At 37.6% G+C, this 19733-nt stretch overlaps 2 protein-coding genes across 11 annotated transcripts in view; one reads left to right on the top strand and one right to left on the bottom strand.

The window, feature by feature from the left end:
- Positions 1 to 486, bottom strand: part of PATJ (PATJ crumbs cell polarity complex component) — a 352815-nt gene extending 352329 nt beyond the window's left edge. For 3 of the 6 annotated variants that reach the window (XM_032644105.1, XM_032644108.1, XM_032644106.1), the window contains exon 1: positions 329 to 486. The gene's annotated coding sequence lies outside the window, so the exon portion shown is untranslated. The remainder of the gene's footprint in view (positions 1 to 328) is intronic. The other 3 variants (XM_032644109.1, XM_032644116.1, XM_032644107.1) reach the window with 1 other exon arrangement.
- Positions 487 to 6963: 6477 nt separating this feature from the next.
- TM2D1 (TM2 domain containing 1) overlaps positions 6964 to 19733 on the top strand; it is a 143151-nt gene continuing 130381 nt past the window's right edge. For 4 of the 5 annotated variants that reach the window (XR_004351663.1, XM_032644569.1, XM_032644560.1 and 1 more), the window contains exons 1-3: positions 6977 to 7151; positions 9077 to 9150; positions 19029 to 19137. Coding sequence is in view for 4 of the 5 variants with exons in the window: in XM_032644569.1 (XP_032500460.1) it covers positions 6994 to 7151; positions 9077 to 9150; positions 19029 to 19137 (341 nt within the window). In the remaining variant the exon portion in view is untranslated. Of the gene's footprint in view, positions 7152 to 9076; positions 9151 to 19028; positions 19138 to 19733 lie in introns of all 5 variants that reach the window. The other variant, XM_032644545.1, reaches the window with a different exon arrangement.

Genomic DNA, 19733 nt, shown 5'->3' with positions numbered 1-19733 from the left:
TCTCGGCCACTCCTGGTACAGACCCGGGCCGAGATTTGAGTGCCGCCAGGGCCTGCCGAAGAGGGGCGGCTCCGTGGCCCGCGGCCTCCGGCAAGCCCTGCACCGAGGGGCGGGGACCACGGTGGGGTCACCGGGCCCGAAGCAGACGAACGGCGCCCCGCACCCTCCGCGGGCCCGGCCGAGCGCCCGGCGGCGTCCTGGGTCTCCCGTGCCCACTCCTCCCGGAGGGCGGGCGGAGAGCGCGCCGGGGCAGCGGCGGAGGCTCTGACGCGGGGCGAGGGGTCCCCGCCGCGCAGCGCACGCCCGCACTCCCGGCCCCCTGCTTTACCTGGTCCGGCGGCGGCGCCGGTGGGAGCCCGGAGCGGGCGGGCGGACTCGGCGTCAGCCCTCCCTCACCTGGGCGGAAGTGAGAGGCCCAGGAGGACCGCGCCTCACCTGGCAGGCCCTCCCCTCCCTCCTACTCTCTCCGCCGGGGCGGGGCGCCGAGGTGGCACGGGAGGGGCGGGCGGGGGAGCCTGGGGCCGCGGGAGGCCGACTCTGGGGGGGGCGGGGGGGGGGGACGCGGGGGCTGTGGGCTTCTCCACTTTCTGCAGGTAAAGTTCTACTGGGCGAGGGAGGGTTAAAGAGGCAGAAAAAGGTGGGATCTGAGGGCCAATTAGGCAGACGAAAAGCCAAGTGGTGGGGAGATCCGGCTGGACAGGTGTAGGATGGCTGGGCTGAGAGGAGACCTGAAATTGAAGGATATTGATAAAAGGATTTCGTCAAATCTTCTTGGTCTCTCTTTGTCCCTTACCTTTCCCGTTCTGTCATCCCTCCTTGTGTCTTCATCCGCTGACCCCACACTAAATTCTAAGTATAACTGGGGGTTATTTTTTGCTCATTTAGTTGAGGAAAGGAAAGAAACCAATCTAGCAGTATTTGCCTGCGATATGCCGGGCGCTAACTTATATACATTACCTCATTTGCCCTGTGAAAAAAATGATGAAGAAACTGCGCACCTAAGGGTTAAGTAATTTGCCCAAAATTTGGTACCCAGATGGGATCTTCTGACTATAAGTCCAGTGTTGACTTCCCTATATGTTTTAACATTTTTGTTCTTGATATCATAACTTGACTTTGAGAAAGATTGTGTAGAACCTACAACAGCTTTATTAGACTCTAATGTAACTAACTAGGTTTTTGATGATAGGCGTTTTATTTTGTCTAATACAGTCCACACATTAACGGTAAACAGAATCAATCTTCAGGTTTGTGTTCATTAAATATAGTATTTGTTAAGCACTGTGATTGACTTTGTAAAATGTTAAACATGAGGGTTACCTGTCCTCGAGGAAGATGGTATGTACAAGACAGGGGCAATGTAAGGACATCTGTTGTAAGATCATGCACTTGACACCTCTTAGTGTTATCGTTAGTTGTTTTTTTGTTTGCTTGTTTTTAAGAAATTATCACTTGTTAGGCCTGGTAAAAGGATACACAGGATACAAAATTCCAGCATGGACTCTACCTCTTAAGAATGAACAAACTATCGAAGGAAATAAACTTATACAACAACTTAAATTACCAAATATGTATAATGAAACCAGAACTTTCAGAAAATAAAGAGATCTATTACACCTGCTGAAAGCATCTCAGGATTTAAACAGGTCTAACAGGTGTTTGGGATTTGCTTAAGGTAAAATGGAGAAGGAAATGCTTCCTAAATTGGGGTGGGGGGAGGGGCAGCATACAGGTGGAGACCAATTATCTGAAAGCATCAGCTTGCAAACATAGAGTAAGGTCTCTTCTTACTTTAACATTTGATGATGGTCATGAACATATTCCCCCTTTCTCAAAAAATAATGTGACTTTGGGGAATTCCCTGGTGGTCCAGTGGCGCTTTCAGTGCAGTGGCCTAGTTTGATCCCTGGTTGGGGAACTAAGATCCCACAGGCTAAGTAGCTTGGGTAAAAATAATAACAAGAACAATGTGACTTTTAATTGACTGTGAAACAAAGTTCAAACTCCTTTTCTTAGTATCCAAGGCCCTCTAAACTCTCTCCTTGCTGCCTCTTCAACCTACTCTTCCATTTCACTCTCCAAGATCTGATGCTGGCCAAATGGTCTGGTCTACTCTATGACCTTGGAATGACCACACCATGACTTTTCCGTTGGTTACTCATCCCCTTTTCCATGCTTGGAATGTCCTATGAGCCCTACCCTTCCCCCAGGGCCTCAATGATCATTCCCAGAAAACATCCATCTCCACCACATTTAATCCCATTTTCTCCATATTTTAGTATGGTTATTTTAATTTCTGCTTTCCTCTGGCTCTTACCTGGAATTTTAAAAAATGTTTGACTTATTCAGTACATTTTTTAAGGCACATACTCTGTGGTAAACATTTTCTGGCACAGAGTTTTTTTGGTTTTTTGTTTTCTCAACCTCTGAGAACCCTCAAGAGTATTTTATTCACAGAATGATGAAGATGAACACAGTTTTTAAGAACACATCTCTGAAGTCAGAAGATCTGACTTCAACAAGTTATTTAAACCTTCTAACTCCCATTAGTGAAATTTCAGTGCCAGTACTTACAATACTTCATATGGTAGTTTTTAAGGTTAAATGAAGAAATTACATGTATTTCATATACCTGGCACATAGAAAGTACTGAATAAATGAAGCAGCACATAGATGGGCATGAACATGACAGATACTTGTGACAGCAAAGAGAAAGCCAAGAGTAGTCGTAAATAAAGTGAGGCCAGAGCAGATGGTGGAGGACCTGAAAATCCTACGGAGAACTTTAGGTTATAAGACTTTATCCTTTATCTCTAAGAAATTAAAGAGCCACTGAAAATTTCTGAATAAGATTTTTATTTTTTGCTTTTTAAAAAACATTTAATGATTGGTGTTTATTTTTAAAAATGCTTGATTTCTTTAGAGCAGTTTTAGGGTCTATATTGAACAGAAGTTACAGGTTTCCTATGTACCCCCTTCTCCCACATATTCATAGCCCCCCTCTTTACCAACAGCCCCCACCAGAGTGGTACATGTCTTACAACTAATGAACCTATATTGACACATAATCACCCAAAGTCCATGGTTTACATTATGGTTCACTCTTGGTGTTGTGCATTCTATGGGTTTGGATAAATGTATAATGACATGTATTCACCATTATAGTATCATGCAGAATACTTTCACTGCCCCCAAAACCCTCTGTGCTCTGCCTATGCATCCCCCTGCTGCTGCCCTCCCTCCCCAACTCCTGGCAACCACTTATGTTTTGTTAACTCCACATTTTCATCTTTTCCAGAAGGTCAGATAGTTGGAATCATACAGTATGTAGCTTTTTCAGATTGGCTTTTTAGTAAGATGCATTTAAGCTTCCGCCATGTCTTCTCACGGTTTAAGAGCTCAATTCTTTTAGCACTGAATAATATTCCATTTTCTGGATGTACCACAGATTACTTATCTGTTCACCTACTAGAAGACATCTTATGCTTCCCAGTCTGGTCAATTATGAATAAAGCTGTTATGACCATGTGTGCAGGTTTTATCTGGACAAACATTTTCAACTCCTTTGGGTAAAATACAAGGAGCTTATAGGATTTTGAATAAGATTTTAGATATGATATAGGTTTTATGTTTTCCTAAATGAAAGATTAATGTGGAAGCAGTGTGAAAAATAGACTGACAAAGTTGGGGAGAAGGCCTAGAATCAGAAAGAGGAAGTAAGAAGTTGCTATAGCAAGGTACCTAGGAAATGTCATATACCTGAAATAGGGTGAAAATATAGGATTTAAAAAATGAGCACTTAAAAATATCAGTTGCTTAGTGATTAGAAAAAGGGATAAAGAAGAACAAGGAGAAAACTGAAGTGCGAAGATGATTCTAAGCTCTGAAACTGATAAAATGGGTGTTGGTGTTGAAACTTAGAAAAGCCAATTTATTCTGTTTTGTTTTTTTGAGAAGTAAGATTCTGATAAAGTCAGTTTTAGATCCTACATTTGACATTCACGATGAAATATACTTGGCATAGAGTAGGCCTTATTAAGTGATGAGTCAATTGAATTGGATGGCAGTTAGACTGGTGCACCAAAGAGAGGACACAGAAATACCTGAGAGACAGCATGGATGTAGAAAAATTCCCAATGTGCAGAAGACTATAATAAAGATTTACCAGGACCTGATACTATGAATTTACCACCAGAGGAAAAAAAATCCCCATCTCAAATAAAAAAGAAATTTGGGGAGAGTAACCATCTTTTATCTCTTAATGATTCTATTCTAATCATGGAAACAGGGATTAGGTTGCTCAGGACAAAACTATCTATTAATGTAATTAGGTGTATACTAGAACTTTAGGAATGAAAAGATCCAACATTCAGAGCCTTTGAATCCCAGAGGAAGCTTTGCTTCAGGCTTCACTGGCAAACCTCTTTCTAATGTTTCTACATAGCAATTTCTGTATTGGGCTGTGCTATTCATATCCTTTACTTTCTATAGAACTTCCATAGAATCCTATAGAATTTTTATGAGACAAAGAAACTTTGCATTGAAAACATGCCTAAGATTGAGATTTAACGTTCTTACTAAAATTAGACAATGTAGTATCTTGTTATCAGAGAGTATACTTGCAAAGGTATAAGGTAATATATTTTACTGAGCCATGAGAAAATAGATTAAGGGGCAGTAAGAAGAGAAAGTGAACCTGAATCACTTCAAGAGTCAAATATTTTGTATTTCTTTACTTTCACGGGAAGACTCTTGTTCTTTTCAGTTTATACATTGTAGGAGAGAACAAAGATAATCAGTAGAACCATAAAAACAGATTTTGTAGTGCGATTAATCAGCAAAGCACAAGCATTTTCAAATAGTTAATTGTTCAGAATCTATATGAAAAATGACACAAATATCAGCATTATTCCTGCAGTCAGCAGGAAAATACCTAATTTTGTCATAATTTCAATAAACTCAAACTAGAAAGTTGCTTCCTTTCACCTTCTGATTTTCTTTAGATTGTATTTTGAAAATCAAACCAGAACTTTTTGAAAGTGCCAAAATGGTAGTCAAAATGCAAAGTCACTATCTTTTATCACCAGATACTACGTGTAACAGATATTCGAATCCTTATCCCTGGATTTTACCTAATCCTTGGCCCCAACCCCTTTCCTAAATTTCATCTCAGGATGAGGATGAGGGATGGTGTTGAGCTGTATGTTATACATATTATTGGTAATTTTTAAAACTCAAAGTTAATGGTTAATTTTCTAGGTTGTACATTTTTAGGTGGTCATGCATCCTATGAAGAACCAACTCTGTTCCTCCAGTTTGGCCTGGATTTTGAATTATTTTGATGTCAGTGACAAAATATTGTGTTCCAAATACTGTTTGGGGGATTATCTTATCAAAACCCTTATCCTACTACAGCAACTAATACATGCTTCTATTGTGATAATTACCAAGCAGTATTTTAACAGTTTGTCTTTTCCCCCAGCAAACACAAAGTGTTTAACTACTGGGTTCTTGCCTCTTTATTTTTTGAGGCTGTAGGGTCTCACCTTATGCTGGGTACAAAGTAAATGCTTGATAAATATCTTTATGGAGGGGAAGGAGGGAAAGAGAGAGAAAAGAAAAGGAAGGAAAGGAGGGAGGAAGGAAGGAAAGGAGGGTGGGAGAGGGAGGAAGGGAGGGTGGAAAAAGGGGAAAAAAGGAGAGAAGGTGCAAGTCCAATTAAAATGGGAAGTTTAAAAATTGAACTAGTAAATTTCTTATCACTTAAGTCTTTAAGCATAAATGTTTTAATTTTAAAATAGCATACTAATGCTGCAAAGTTGGTTTAAGAAAAATTTTAAATGTAGTTACAATACTAAGATATTATTGCAAATAGTTTCATGTCTTCTCATTCAAAAATGATACATCTTGTAATACATTATCTCAGGGTTGTCAAAGTGTGGTCTCTGGACCAGCAATATCAGCATCACTTGGCAATTCATTAGAAACGAAAATTATCCTGCCCTATCCTAGATCTTCAGAATCAGAACCTGAGGCTCAACCATCTGAGTTTCAACAAATACTCCAGGTGGTACTGATGCTCCCTAAAGTTTGAGAACCACTGCACAGCACAATTGTTGAAAATTAGTCCTACTGTGGATGAAGAGGCACCACTCAAACTCAAATATTTTTACGTTAGAGAAAAACAACTAAAATTTCACTAAAAAATAGTACACATTTTGTTCTGTATAAAATATACCCCCGTTACTTTAGAATACATAGAAATTTAGAAAGAAGAGATGGAGGAAAAACCCTCCAACCTTTCACTTAGTTTAGTCGTAAACTCTTTGGTCTCCTCTTGTTTTAGGCCCTTTCCTTCACCTACATTTTCACTGTTAAAAATAAAGGTGTAAAAATGAATAAATTAAAAAATATATATAATTTTTTAAAAGAAAAAAATTAGAAGAGAAAAGGTGTAATGCTTATTTTTGTGATACAGTCCTCAAGATCAATTTGTACCAGCCTTCCAAAAAGTTCTTCTCTAAGACAACAAGGAGGCCATCATATCATAGTAAGAGCACAGTTTCTGAAATCGGGCAAACATCAATTCTATTCCAACTCAGTAACTAAGGCCAACATGTTCTTCAGCGTCTTTGAGTCTGGTTCGTTATCTGTAAACCCAAATCCTACCAGACTAACAGAGATAATGTTTATAAAGGGTTTATCGAATTGCCGGGCGCCGCTGGCACTTTTGCTGATGGAAAAGCCACAGCTGGATTAGCTTGGGAGGAAGCCGTGGACGGAGGTCAGCTGATTCTCCAAGAGAGCTGCCTCCTTCTGATTCTCAAAGACCAATCGAAGCTCTCCCAGGTGATTCCGCAGGCCTAGAGGGATGACCTGCCTCTAACGGATGCACGGTCCCTTTAAGAGCCTCACTCCCGCCGCCGCCAGACTCCCAGCTTCGCCTAGGCGAAGGCGGAACCGGAAGTTATGGGGGATGTGCCGGTCCCCAGTATGGCGGCTTCTCGGCCCTCCGGGCCGGTTGCTTCTGAGACTGCTGCTGCTCGGCTCCTGGCTGTACTGTGGGTCGTGTCAGTAACCACGGGACCTTGGGGAGCTGCCGCCGGCGGTGGCGAAGAGTCACTTAAGTGCGAGGACCTCAGAGTGGGACAATATCCTCTGTGAGGAGCCCCCCCCATGGGGCGAGGTAGATTCGGGGTCGAGAGTGGGTCGCGGCTCTCAGCACGGGCTAAGGTTTTACTGAAAGGAAAGGTGACCTGTGTCCTTTAATGACCGAGGGACCTCAGGCGGTGAAGAGAGATGTGGGGCTGGGACGGACAGAGGCTATCCTGTGTAATTTCCTTGGGATTTTACTGATCGTTGATGCTTCCTCTTGTGATCCCCCTTTCTTTTTTAAAAATTCATTTTTTTAACCGGTGGGTTTATTTGTTCAAGCACATTGACACTGAAGTATGTTAGGCCATGTTTTTAAGCATTGGAATTAAGTTAAAAGGTTGATGGACCCTACCCTGGAAATTTACCGACTTCGGGGAAGACAAGTACAGTAATTAATAACGATATAGCCAATGTATGTTGCCCATTTATTGTTAACTTTACATTTATTACCTTATACTATCTCGACCTACATGAGATCCCAGACTGCAAGGGGGCAAATTCCTGCTCCACTTTGTAGCCGTGGACAAATTATTCGAACTGTGTTTTATCATGAGTAAAAATATAGATAACAGTGCTACCAACTTAAAGGTCTGTTGTGATAAATTAGTACAGGTAAGTCACTTAGAACAATGCTTGGCACATAGTAGGGGCTATGTGTGTTAGCTGTTTGCTTACTGATGAGAAAACAGGCTGGAGGAGTTAAGTAGATCTGTTCGTAGCAGCAGCTCTGATAAGTGGAGGAGGATATGAAATGGGAGTTACATTCAAATTAAAATAGGTAATTTTGTACAAAATTAGACAGTTTCATACAAGTTGTAGAACAGAAAAATTAATAGAAGCCGGAGATATAAAAAAGATTCTATGAGAAGAAATCTTAAAATTAAGAAAATTCGATAGTATTTTTAAGAGTTGAGGAGAGGCCATTATTAAATTTTTACAGAATAGCTCTAATTTGCTGATTACCATTATGCTAGGAGTTTGAGAATTGACCTAGTAAGTTGAGTCCCTTTCTTGGCAAAAATGTCGGGGTGATTATTTCTAATAAAATAATTGAGCAGTATGAAGAGTTGTGCTTTTTGAAACTTAGAAGTGCCTGAGCATACAAGATGATGTTAACTGGAAAATGGTTTTCCTCGCATAAAGATGAGATTTCCAATAGTGATTCAAAAACCCTAAAGAGGTGTCAGACTCTGTCTCCAGAGACATCCTGTGAGTACCTTACTTATATTAGTGTCAATAAAATTTTTAGGAAACAGAACCCCGACCCACAAGTGTTGTGAACATCTATGAGAAGATGATTATTACATCCATTTACAAAACCTTAAAATCCTGTTGGGGAGACCATGTAGACCTGCCTAAAACAACCATCTTCCTCGCAGTCTGATGGAAAGCACCCTCGGCTTGGAATCAGGAAATCTGATTTTACTACCTATCACTCATACCACTTTGGATAAATCACTCAAACCTTGAGCATCAGTTTGCTTCAGTAATGTGGGGATAATAGTATCTACATCACAGGGTTATTTGTGTTACATGAAATTATGTATATGGTAATACTTGGGGCCTGTGAATAATTTCAGTCAGATATCTGGAAACTGATTTTTTTAACTTGAAGTTCTCTTATATAATTTGGTAAAGATTTTTATTTTCTTTTTTTTGTGTGCTTTGTGCTTAAACCCTGACTGATGTTCCATAAGCATAGCACCCTCTGCTAGAGTTTTTAATACAATTTTCCTGTAATAAGTTAATATTCAGGTATTATTTAGTGACACTAGAAGTATACCTGTGCTTGTTGACTTGGACAAACTAACAGCCTCTTTTCACATGTGAATATAATCATAAATATATAAGATGACATGTTAAAGACAAGATGATAATGTTTTGTATTGGAATGTAGTTCATATTTCCTTAACTTTTCTACATATATTTGTAAAGATCCAAAAATAAATGATGCTACACAAGAACCAGTTAACTGTACAAACTACACAGCTCATGGTAAGACTTGCAGAAACATGTTTTTTAAAATAATTTTAAAAACATTATTTCATAGATGAATGTGTGATCGCTAACAGTAATTAATAAATGTGTTTTTTCTTGATTTACAACATTATTATTATTCAGTTTTCAGAACAACTTAATATTGGAGAACTGGCTAGGGGTTGTTAATGTTTAATTTAAAAAATCTTATTCTATTAATTATATAAACTGAGTTTTTTATTTTCATTCATTTTTTTAAAAAACCTTTAGAATAATTTATATAGCTTTCTTGTTGCCCTTTATTTATCAAGTTATGTTTTACAAAGATGCTTCTTTAGACTTTTAATTACTCAAAGAGAACTTGAAATGAGACTTTTAGTCCAATAAGGTACAGTGAGGCGCTATATCACCCATATCATGCACTTGTAAAATATACTTAGGTACATCCTAAGTGTGAAAAGAATACGGTAAAGATTTGAAGTGTGCATCAGTTTTTTCTTAGACGTTTTGGTAATGGATAACACCCTCAACCTAATGATTTGGGGGAGCTTCTGTTATTCCAAAAAATACATAATGCTAGATAAAAATTAATAAGTTGTTTAGCCTTCTAAAGGGTTATATGTTGGAAAAGAGGCAGATAGATGTAAGTTGGAGCTATTTGGATTTGGCATTCTTATTTGACATGGTACATAATGATGGTCAATACCTAGTATTATTTTGAGAAAAGAACACCTATTGAATATATACTGATTGTTTTATTGTTTAGACAGGAAATAAGGCAATAATTGATGTTTTCTTTATAAATGAAAGCTACTAAACAGATTCATTTTGGAAACCAGATTAAAGGGATTTTTTTAACTGCAAAAAACTTCCAGTTTTTCAAAATTATCTTATAGTCAAATAACTGAGCTCTTGGTTATGAATTTGTATATATTTTTAAAAGATCTCCCTTCTCTTTTTTATCCCTTTATATTTTGACACACTGTTAGCCCCATTCTAGTCAGCAGAGATATTTGAAAGTAACTTGTGTTAAACTTTTATAACAGATGTTTTGCTACTATTCTGGAGTAATGAAATTTTATCATATAAACACTAATAGGTTATATATATGATTTTTATAGTAAATATTGCTCAATATGTGTACATTTATTTAATTTAGTTGTGTTAGACTTAGAGGAGCTTTGCATGGAATCCCCTCCTTTTTAAATTGCTTTATAAGTATATTCTGATTTGCCTGTGTTACGGTTCAGTCTTTTATATTGTGCTCTCAGAATACAGAGAATAGTGTTAACACACATAAAGAACAATGAGCTTTCAGATATTCAACCACGTATATGAAATATGTTGGAAATCTGTGAATACTATTGTGACTGAGGTCACTTTAAACTAGGAATCAGGCAGCCAGCCATCTCAAAAAAGCCTTTTCTTGTCTGCAGAATTCTTTGTACGTATGAGGATTTTGAAGGAAATTATACAACTAAAAAGAATAGTTTCTGACCAGAAAGAGCTCTGCCCTCCAGTCAGGTGTCTCTTTTGTAAAATAAGTTTGAATCCACTTAAGTAATTATTGCTAAATAAGTTTATAAACAACTACAAAATCAAATGATCAGACTGCTAGGAAGTATAAAAGGCCTTGGAGGTGTTATGGTCACGTTGTGACCTGTCAGGTAAGTTATCATAGATGATGTAAGTGGAGAGCTGCAGAAAAATAAAAGGAAGGCTTTCTATGTACAGGAATGGTATGGTTATTCATTTGGAGAGAATAAACCATAAGTGCCTAACAATCTGGAAATACATATAAAATGTTATAAATTAATAAATAAATGACTTTAGATTATTATTATGACTTTAAAAAGAAAATAAATTTCTGAGACAAATATGAGTTACAGGGCTTCTGCATGTGGATTATAATTTATGCATGACCCAGAAGTGTTCAGCCAAGATCTGGGATAGGTTCTACCAGCCCAGCCCTCATGAGGCTATGTCTGTCCACAGGATGCTTTTTTTAATTGTCCTTTTTAGAACATGCAAGACTAGTGGAGTGGCTGTGGTGAGTCACTTCTGAGTGCTGATCAGAGAGGACATCAAAATGACCCTTGAAACATGCTTTTTGGTCCTGACGTAGGAATATATTAGAGTTGTGAAAAGTGTGATCTCTCTCGTTTCTCGAGCGAAAATTTTTCTTCTGTCTTTTTGAGTATATGAAGGACTATTGCAGAATCCTCAAACTAAGTTTAATTTTCTTAAACTATACTTTTTAGTAAGGAATGAGTGGGTGGAATGTTTTACAGAGAGGGGAGTTTGGAGGTAGAGAGTAAGAATTGGGACCAAAGGCAAAGGAGATTCAACTATGACAATAAACTGTGTGGTCTTAAAATGGTTACCAGTTAGCCCAACCAGTTAACACGCATCTTTATTTATTGAGAAATTATTTGTAATAGTTTAATAATTAAATTTAAATAAGTAAATGGATCAAGACAACTAACAGTGAACATTTGTATTATAAACTATTTATTATTGAGAAATTTATTTATTGAGAAGTTATTATATGGGAGGCTTCTGCTGAATGGTATAGATGATACATAAAAGAAGACAATCTCTGCCCTCAAGGAGTGTTCTGTCTAGAACATATATATACATAAAGACATACATAAGCAAGTGTTTTTAATTTTCTGAGTAGTGAAATATAAAAGTATTTAAACTCCATTTCCAGAAATTTTGCTCTGGTCCTTTGGCAGAAGGTCTTTTTCATTAAGATGTTATTGAAGTATATATACAGAAAAGTACACTTAAATATAACTCAAATAAACTTTCACAAACTGAACACACCTGTGAATGCTTCCAGATTAAGAAACAACCTTACCAACATGCTGGGACTCTGCCCCATGCTCTCTTACAGCCACTGCCCTGCCTTAATGATAATTATTATCCTAACTTCTAATAGCATAAATTAGTTATGCAAAGGGTGTGTTATTTTTAAACTTTTTATTTGGAGATAATTTCAAGCTTACAGAAAAATTGCAAGAATAGTACAAAGAACACCCATACACCCTCTCCCCGGATTCACCCATTGTTAAACATTATCCTTCTGGCTTTATCATTGTGCACTCATGCATGCTCTCTGTCTCTCTCTGAATTTGTGTATATATGTTTTGTCCGTAAATATGTTTGTGTGTGTTTTCTAAGAATAGAGATATTCTCCTGACATAACCACAGTTCAGTTGTAAAACTTGAGTAAATTCAGTGTTAATGCACATACTTTACCATCCACGTTCTGATTTTGTCAAATGACCCAAATAAAGCCTTTATAGCATTTTCCCCCAGTACAGGATCCCAAGATCAGGTTTTGCCTTTAGTTTTCCTTAACTTGGAATATTTCCACAGCTTTGTCTTCCATGATACTGACAAGTTTGAAGACTACAGTCCCCTTTATTTTAATAGAATATTCCTCATTTGGGATTGTCTGATATTTCCTTACAACTAGATTTAGGTTCTGCATCCCAGGATGGAAAATTACATAAGTGATGGCGTGTCCTCTGCATCTCACAGCTGAGGGACGTGATACCCATCTGCCTCTCATTGATGATATTAAGTGTTGATCACTCAGTCTTTTCAATTAAATATTTTTTCCTTTGCAACTAATAAACAGTCTTTGATGAGACTCATTTAGACCATGCAAATATCCTATCCCTCATCAAAAATTTCCCCTAGACTTAGCATCCATGATGATTCTAGCCCGAATCATTCTTTTTTTTTTGGCTGCGCCGCAAGGCATGCAGGATCTTAGTTCCCTGACCAGGAGTTGAACCATGCCCCCTGCAGTGGAAGCACAGAATTTTAACCACTGGACTGCCAAGGAAGTCCTCCGAATCATTCTTTACTGTAATGGTTGCAAAATGATGATTTTCCAATTCCAGCACTTCCAGAGGAGAGGTGTCTTTTAACACTAGAAATATGAAGATAGGGTTGGCTCTTACCAACTTTATCTTTTGCTTTCACCCAAATTCTAGATTGACACATTTAATTATCCGGTGATTACACAGTATAACCTGTTACAGAAATCATAAATAAAAGAGTCTGACCCTCTTATATGACAGATCAGATCAGAGTGCGGAGGCATGATGTTAACTGGAGTAGGGTCCCAAACCACCTCCTCTCTAGGTCAGTCCATTTTACTGTGATGAAACTTCATTGATTATTTTATTTCTAGTTTAGCTTTTTCGTATTTAAAAAACGGTGCTGCTTTTTATAATTGAGAAATAACTGTACCATGCTTAAATTGATGCCATCTAAATCCTAGACATTAGCCAGAGCCAAACATTTTGCAAGAAAACTGCAAATGGAATAGTTTTCAAGCTTCTGGCATGTTGCTTAATTTTGTCAACTAGTTAACATTTATTGGTAACTGGCTTCCTTAATCTCATCATATTGATTTATTTTTGCTTGTTCCTGATATCAGTGTAAGCATGGCATTATCATGGTGTAATGAAAAGAGTACTGATTAAAAGTGATGAGTTAGTCTAGGACTTGTAGAATATTACCTATTTATGACACTGGTGAGCTCATTTAATTTCTTGGAACCTCAGTTTTTCTGTTTGCAAAAGGAAGAAAAGAAAAAGGAGCATATTACTAGTTCTGCCTACTTAATAGTTTTTTTTAATAAATAAGGGTCGGGCTTCCCTGGTGGCGCAGTGGTTAAGAGTCCACCTGCCAATGCAGGGGACACGGGTTCAAGTCCTGGTTCGGGAAGATCCCACATGCCGCGGAGCAGCTAAGTTCGTGTGCCACAACTACTGAGCCTGTGCTCTAGAGCCTGCAAGCCACAACTACTAAGCCCACATGCCACAATTACTGAAGCCCGTGCCCACCTAGAGCCCGCTCACCACAACAAAGAGCAGCCCTCGCTCGCCGCAACTAGAGAAAGCCCACGCACAGCAACAAAGACCCAACGCAGCCGGGAAGGAAGGAAGGACTCCTTTAAAAAAAATAAAATAAAATAAGGGTCAAATGAAATCATTATAAAATATGTAAAAATGATTAAATTCTAGGGTTGTAGGCATCTATTGAATAGATTAATTTCATTTCACAAAATCTATTAAATTTACAGCCACTCACGTGTTATATTTATTCCTCGTGTCAGGTTCATTCTCTTAGTCTTCTCAGTGTTGAAGTTCTCTAATTTCCTAGAGTAAGGAAGTTGAACACTTTCTCTAGCCAAGCATCATGTTTTACATACCATATGCTTTTAATATGTGTATGATAGCATTACAAGGGTCTTATTCCCATTTCACAGATTACAAAACAAGGTTCAGTGAGGTTTTGTAATTTGCCCAAAAGAACATACTAGTTAAGTGACAGAGTTTGGACTTAAGCACAGATTTGTCCCATTCTAAAGTATTGCTTTTTGGAGTTTTCTATCAGTTGAAACAAATCGGATCAGTCTCAATGTTGCTCTTTAATATTTTCTCATGTTATCTCACTATACTGGGAGCAGCAGCTCATCCATCCTCATTAAAGTACATAATTTTCATCCCTTGAAATAATTAGCTCATACTTCTGTCAAACTTCTCCAGAATTATTGTAGCAATGTGGTTTCCCCTTCACTCTGGTACTTCCACTATTTGTATCTTTCCTGAGGTTCTAAGCCTAGATCGTTGGGCATTTTTCTCTCCTTTATCTGTCTCATTAAATACAAAGCAGCTCATATTGAATACAAATCATTTCTTATATTAGAAATGATACAATAGCATTGAAAACTAAAATTGTCAAAATATAGGAGTTTGAACAATAGTATCCAACCAAAAAACAGCTATGATTTCTTAGTTTTTAATATTTTTATAAAGCATTTTTACAACTCACCTATAAATGTTTGATCTTCCAAATTTTGTACAGGAACCTGTAATCTCAAAAAATAGTACATTTCTGTTAGGCAAGGTATATTGGACAATAACCCCAATGGGAATCATAGTGTTTTGTATTGCAACTATCTCTTTAAGATCTAATTTTAGATAGTCTGCAGGAAGATCTAACAAGGCTATAAGGCAGGAAAGTGACAGCTTCAAACTGAGCAAGTACAAGGTAGTAATACACTTAGAGGAAAATTACCCAAAATTTAGTAATAGAATTCTGTTTTATTGCACAATTTTCCAATCCAGAACTTACTACTTTGAGGATTTGAAAAAAAATTAAAGGTGTTATTTGAAGAAAAACTTGCGTCTATCTATAGATCTTCCTGCAGGTCACTTCTTTGTGGAGCTGGAGTGGTCTTCACCAAGGCAAGAAACTTTAATTTTTTAAACCAGACATTGCTTTGACTTATTTACATGCCTGATGCCTTAACTGGAGTACATGTACTCCTGGGGGTGGACAAAGCTTTCCAAGAGGTAAACAGATATAGATGAATTAGTTTTCTAGGGCTGTTAGTAATAGTGTTACAAACTGGATGGCCTAAAACAGTAGATGTTTCCTGTCTTTGGAGGCTAGAAGTCTGAAATCAAGGTGTTGGCAAGGCCATGTTCCCTCTCAAACTCCGGGTAGAATTTTTTGTTTCCTCTTTCGAGCTGCTAGGGGTGGCTGGCAATCCTTGGCAGTCCTCGGATTGTAACCTAATCAATCCTAGTTTCTCTCTCTCTTTTTTTTTTTTTTTTTTTTTGGCCATGCTGCATAGCTTGTGAGATCTTAGTTCCCGACCAGTGATTGAACCTGGGCCCTCGGCAGTGAAAGCCTCGAGTCCTAACCACTGGGCCACCAGGGAATGCCCCACATTAGTCTAATCTCTGCTTCTGTCTTCACATTGCATTCTGCCTGTATGTCTTCACATCATCTTCTCCCTGTGTATGTTCAGTTTTCCCTTTTTTAAGGATACCAGTCTTATTGCATTAGGGCCCACCCTAATGACCTCACCTTAACTTCGTTAAATTTGCAGACTATTTCTAAGCAGGGTAACATTCTGAGGTACTGAGGGTTAGGACTTCAACATACCTTTTTGGGAGGGTACAATTCAGCCCACAACGTGTCTTTAAAATAATCAATTTCCAGATCCTCAGTTTTTATATGTGTATTTTTTCCTACAGTTGATGTAAAATTTCTGAATTTTAAAGAAGAGCCCTTTCATATTCTTGGTTGGATCATAGTGGCTATCAAATTGCTGTGGTATTTAGATTCCATTTTAAAGAATGCTAATACTAAGGGCAGTATTTACAGTATGCTGGAAATAATATTTTTCCCAACAATTTAAACCCATGGTGAAAAATTTTAAAAAGTTATTTTAGGGAGCGTGTGAGCCACATTTTTTGAAGACCACTGATCTACAGCAGTTTTTCAACCTTAGTACTATTAATGTTTGGGACTAGATAATTCTTTATTGTGAGAAGGCTGTCTTGTGCATTGTAAGATGTTTAGGAGCATCCCTGGCCTCTACCCACTAGATGCCAGTAGGAGCTTCCCAGTAGTGACAACCAAAAATGTTTCCAGATGTTGCCAGATATCCCCTGGAAAGCAAAATTACTTTCCATCATTCCCTCATCATAGAAATAGAGCATACTGATCTCCTTTCAATTGGTAACATAGAATATATATTAGCATTTCAGATGTATGTTAATCTCGGTTTTGAGTTGTCTACTATATAGCTCCAGTCAAAAGCATGACCTAAGATGGCAGATTGAGAGATATAACTTAAGGGACATGATAATAATTCATTCACAAAAGTCAGTAAGTTTTATCCCTATATCAAGGCAGATGGCAAAACAACTACATATAAATCATGTGTTAACTTTTTCCCCATCTCTGTAGATCTTAACATTATAAGCTCTTATATCTGGAGTCAGTGTGAGAAATGGCTATGTGGAAACCTTTTCTCTACTGTTCTAATAAAGTTCTAGTTGAGGACCTTCTCTATTACATTCTCTTACCCTTGTGTCATGAACCAAACCAAATTCCCACAGTGGTTTAGAGGTGAATTGGTATGCTTTCTTTCAGTTATATCACAGTAGCTCTGTAAAGCTTTTTGCCTTAACTACCAGGAATCTCTGAGCTACATTGGTGGTCGGTTATACTGTCTTCCCTTAGTTGTTTCACAGTATAATTATTTCTTCACTCTCCCTCTTCCCTTAATCTTATTACTTCTTTTCTTGTTTAAATGGTTCTCAGTTGTATTGAACCTATCTATGCCTTTTAGCATAAGCACCTCCTTGTGTTGGAAATGTAAATACATTAAATAAATAAAGTTTATGGGACGGTATAGTTTGAACTATCAATAACACACAGAAGGGTGCAAAGTCATTATAGAGTTTTTTTCCTGGCCTCATTCTCTCAGTATACTACTCTGGCATAAAAAAAGGACAGTGATTTGTTGAAAATCTTAAGATAATTATAGACAGAAAATAAATACCATTTTTCTCTCATAATAAAACTCTGGAGTCTGTGGGCGTTTTTTTTTTGTTTTAGACTATTAGACCAAGTTCTGTTTTCATTTTCTCAAAAAAAAAAAACCCCACTGTAATTATTGTTGCTAAACATAGAGATAAGCATTTACTGAAACTAGCCTAAAAACATTAGTACCTTTTAGTCAGAAACAATGAAGGAGGAAAAGGCACTAACATTTATTGAATGCCTACTAAATTCTGGCCTTACACTAGGTATTCTGTATCACATTTAATCCCCACAATAGTCTTATTATGATCTTAGTGCTATTTTATCTACAAGGAATCCAAGGTTCTGAAACAGGCAATGCACAGATAGGTCATTCTTATTCCAAAGTTCTAGCTCTTCCTTTTTAAAATAAATTTGTTTATTTATTTTTGTCTGCGTCGGATCTTTGTTGCTGCGCGTGGGCTTTCTCAGTTGCGGTGAGCGGGGGCTACTCTTCGTTGCAATACATGGGCTTCTCATTGCGGTGGCTTCTCTTGTTGCGGGGCGTGGGACTCTCAGCACACGGGCTACAGTAGTTGTGGCACGCGGGCCCAGCAGCTGTGGCTCGCGGGCTCTAGAGCACAGGCTCAGTAGTTGTGGCGCGTGGGCTTAGTTGCTCTGCGGCATGTGGGGTCTTCCCGGACCAGGGATTGAACCCGTGTCCCCTGCATTGGCAGGCGGATTCTTAACCACTGCGCCACGAGGGAAGTCCCCAGAGTTCTAGCTCTTTACATGATGTGCCATAAAGACTTCAGGACAGTGCCTGCCTAGCACATAGTAAGCTCTATAAGTGTTACTGCCTTGTATTATCATGTCATTTCGGGTATGAATAAAGATCAAAATTACTAAATACTGAGATAATACACTACATCAAATCCTAGAGGGAATAGAGAAACAAAAAACAAATTCTATACATTTAGAATAAATGAAAGTAATTTATTTAGAATAAAGAGGAATCTTAGTTTATTGTAGCCATCATCTATAAGAACTTTATAAACTGAAAATATAAAATCAGATTATGTTAAATTTAATGAATTACCTAATGAGATACCAACAAAAATTCGAGAAGTATTCTTTATCCTAGAGATGAAGTAAAGGATAGTAATGTGCAATTCTTCCCTTGTTACCTTTGTCAGAGGCAGGGGATTGAACTTGATGGGTCATGCATCTAACTCAGTGTGGCAATTGTTATGCTTTTGTGTTCAGACTACTCTATCATATTATCTGTATCTTTTTTTTGTTTTTATTTTTTTATCTGTATCTTATCTTGTACATGAGTGTGTGTGTGTGTGTGTATATATATATATATATATATATATAAAATGTAGCTTTTCCTATCTAAATTAAAGTATATCATGTTATATTGGGAGGTGGTTTGTTTTAACATTATATTTTCTTGTGTGTATTGCTAGCCTTAGGAAAAAACATAATTACATACTTTTCCACAAGAAAAAAAATAATGGATTTTTGCTTTTTTCTGCCTTTAGTTCCATGTTTTCCAGCACCTAACATAACTTGTAAGGATTCTGGCGGCAATGAAACACATTTTACTGGAAACGAAATTGGTTTTCTCAAGCCCATATCTTGCCGAAATGTGTAAGTACCTACCTTACTGAAGCTAAATTTTCAGGTTACTTGCCTATGTTGTATCTTGACTGAATGGAGTGAAGAGGAAAAGAGTTAATTTGTAAGGAGAATCCTGCACTAATATAATTTATACCTTTTTGCTTTTGTCAGAAAATCTCTATTTTAAGTGTGCATATTGTTATATATATATGCAGTTTACCAACCAAGTAAAGCTCAGTAGTTCACTATGTGGGATAAATAGAATGAATGGCTTCATGCCATGTCAGTTCAGCCAGTTTTTGCTACCAAATGGCTTATGAAAAAATTCTGTTTTCAAAATTTGGGGGCTTTCTCGAGTGCAAATAAGGGATTGTGTACCTATAGTATTAAAAGAATGCTAATTAGTAATCATTTGCATTTTGAAACTTGGTTTCATTATTTGTAATAGGTTTGGATGATAAATGGTAATGTTAAACAGAATTCAAAAGTTAGTTTGGTATATTAAGACAAATGGTTTTATTTTGTTGGGAGTATTCTTTGTTTAAAGGACTTTTAAGTTTGCTATTTATTTTTGCTCCAGTAAAGCTAACAGTTTATTCTTATGTTAGTGCTTTGTCCTGAAAACA

This window comes from Phocoena sinus, chromosome 1 (assembly GCF_008692025.1).
Source record: "Phocoena sinus isolate mPhoSin1 chromosome 1, mPhoSin1.pri, whole genome shotgun sequence".
NCBI classification, from domain to species: domain Eukaryota; kingdom Metazoa; phylum Chordata; class Mammalia; order Artiodactyla; family Phocoenidae; genus Phocoena; species Phocoena sinus.
Note: the sequence above shows the minus strand (reverse complement) of the source record. Positions and strands in the feature narration are given on the sequence as shown.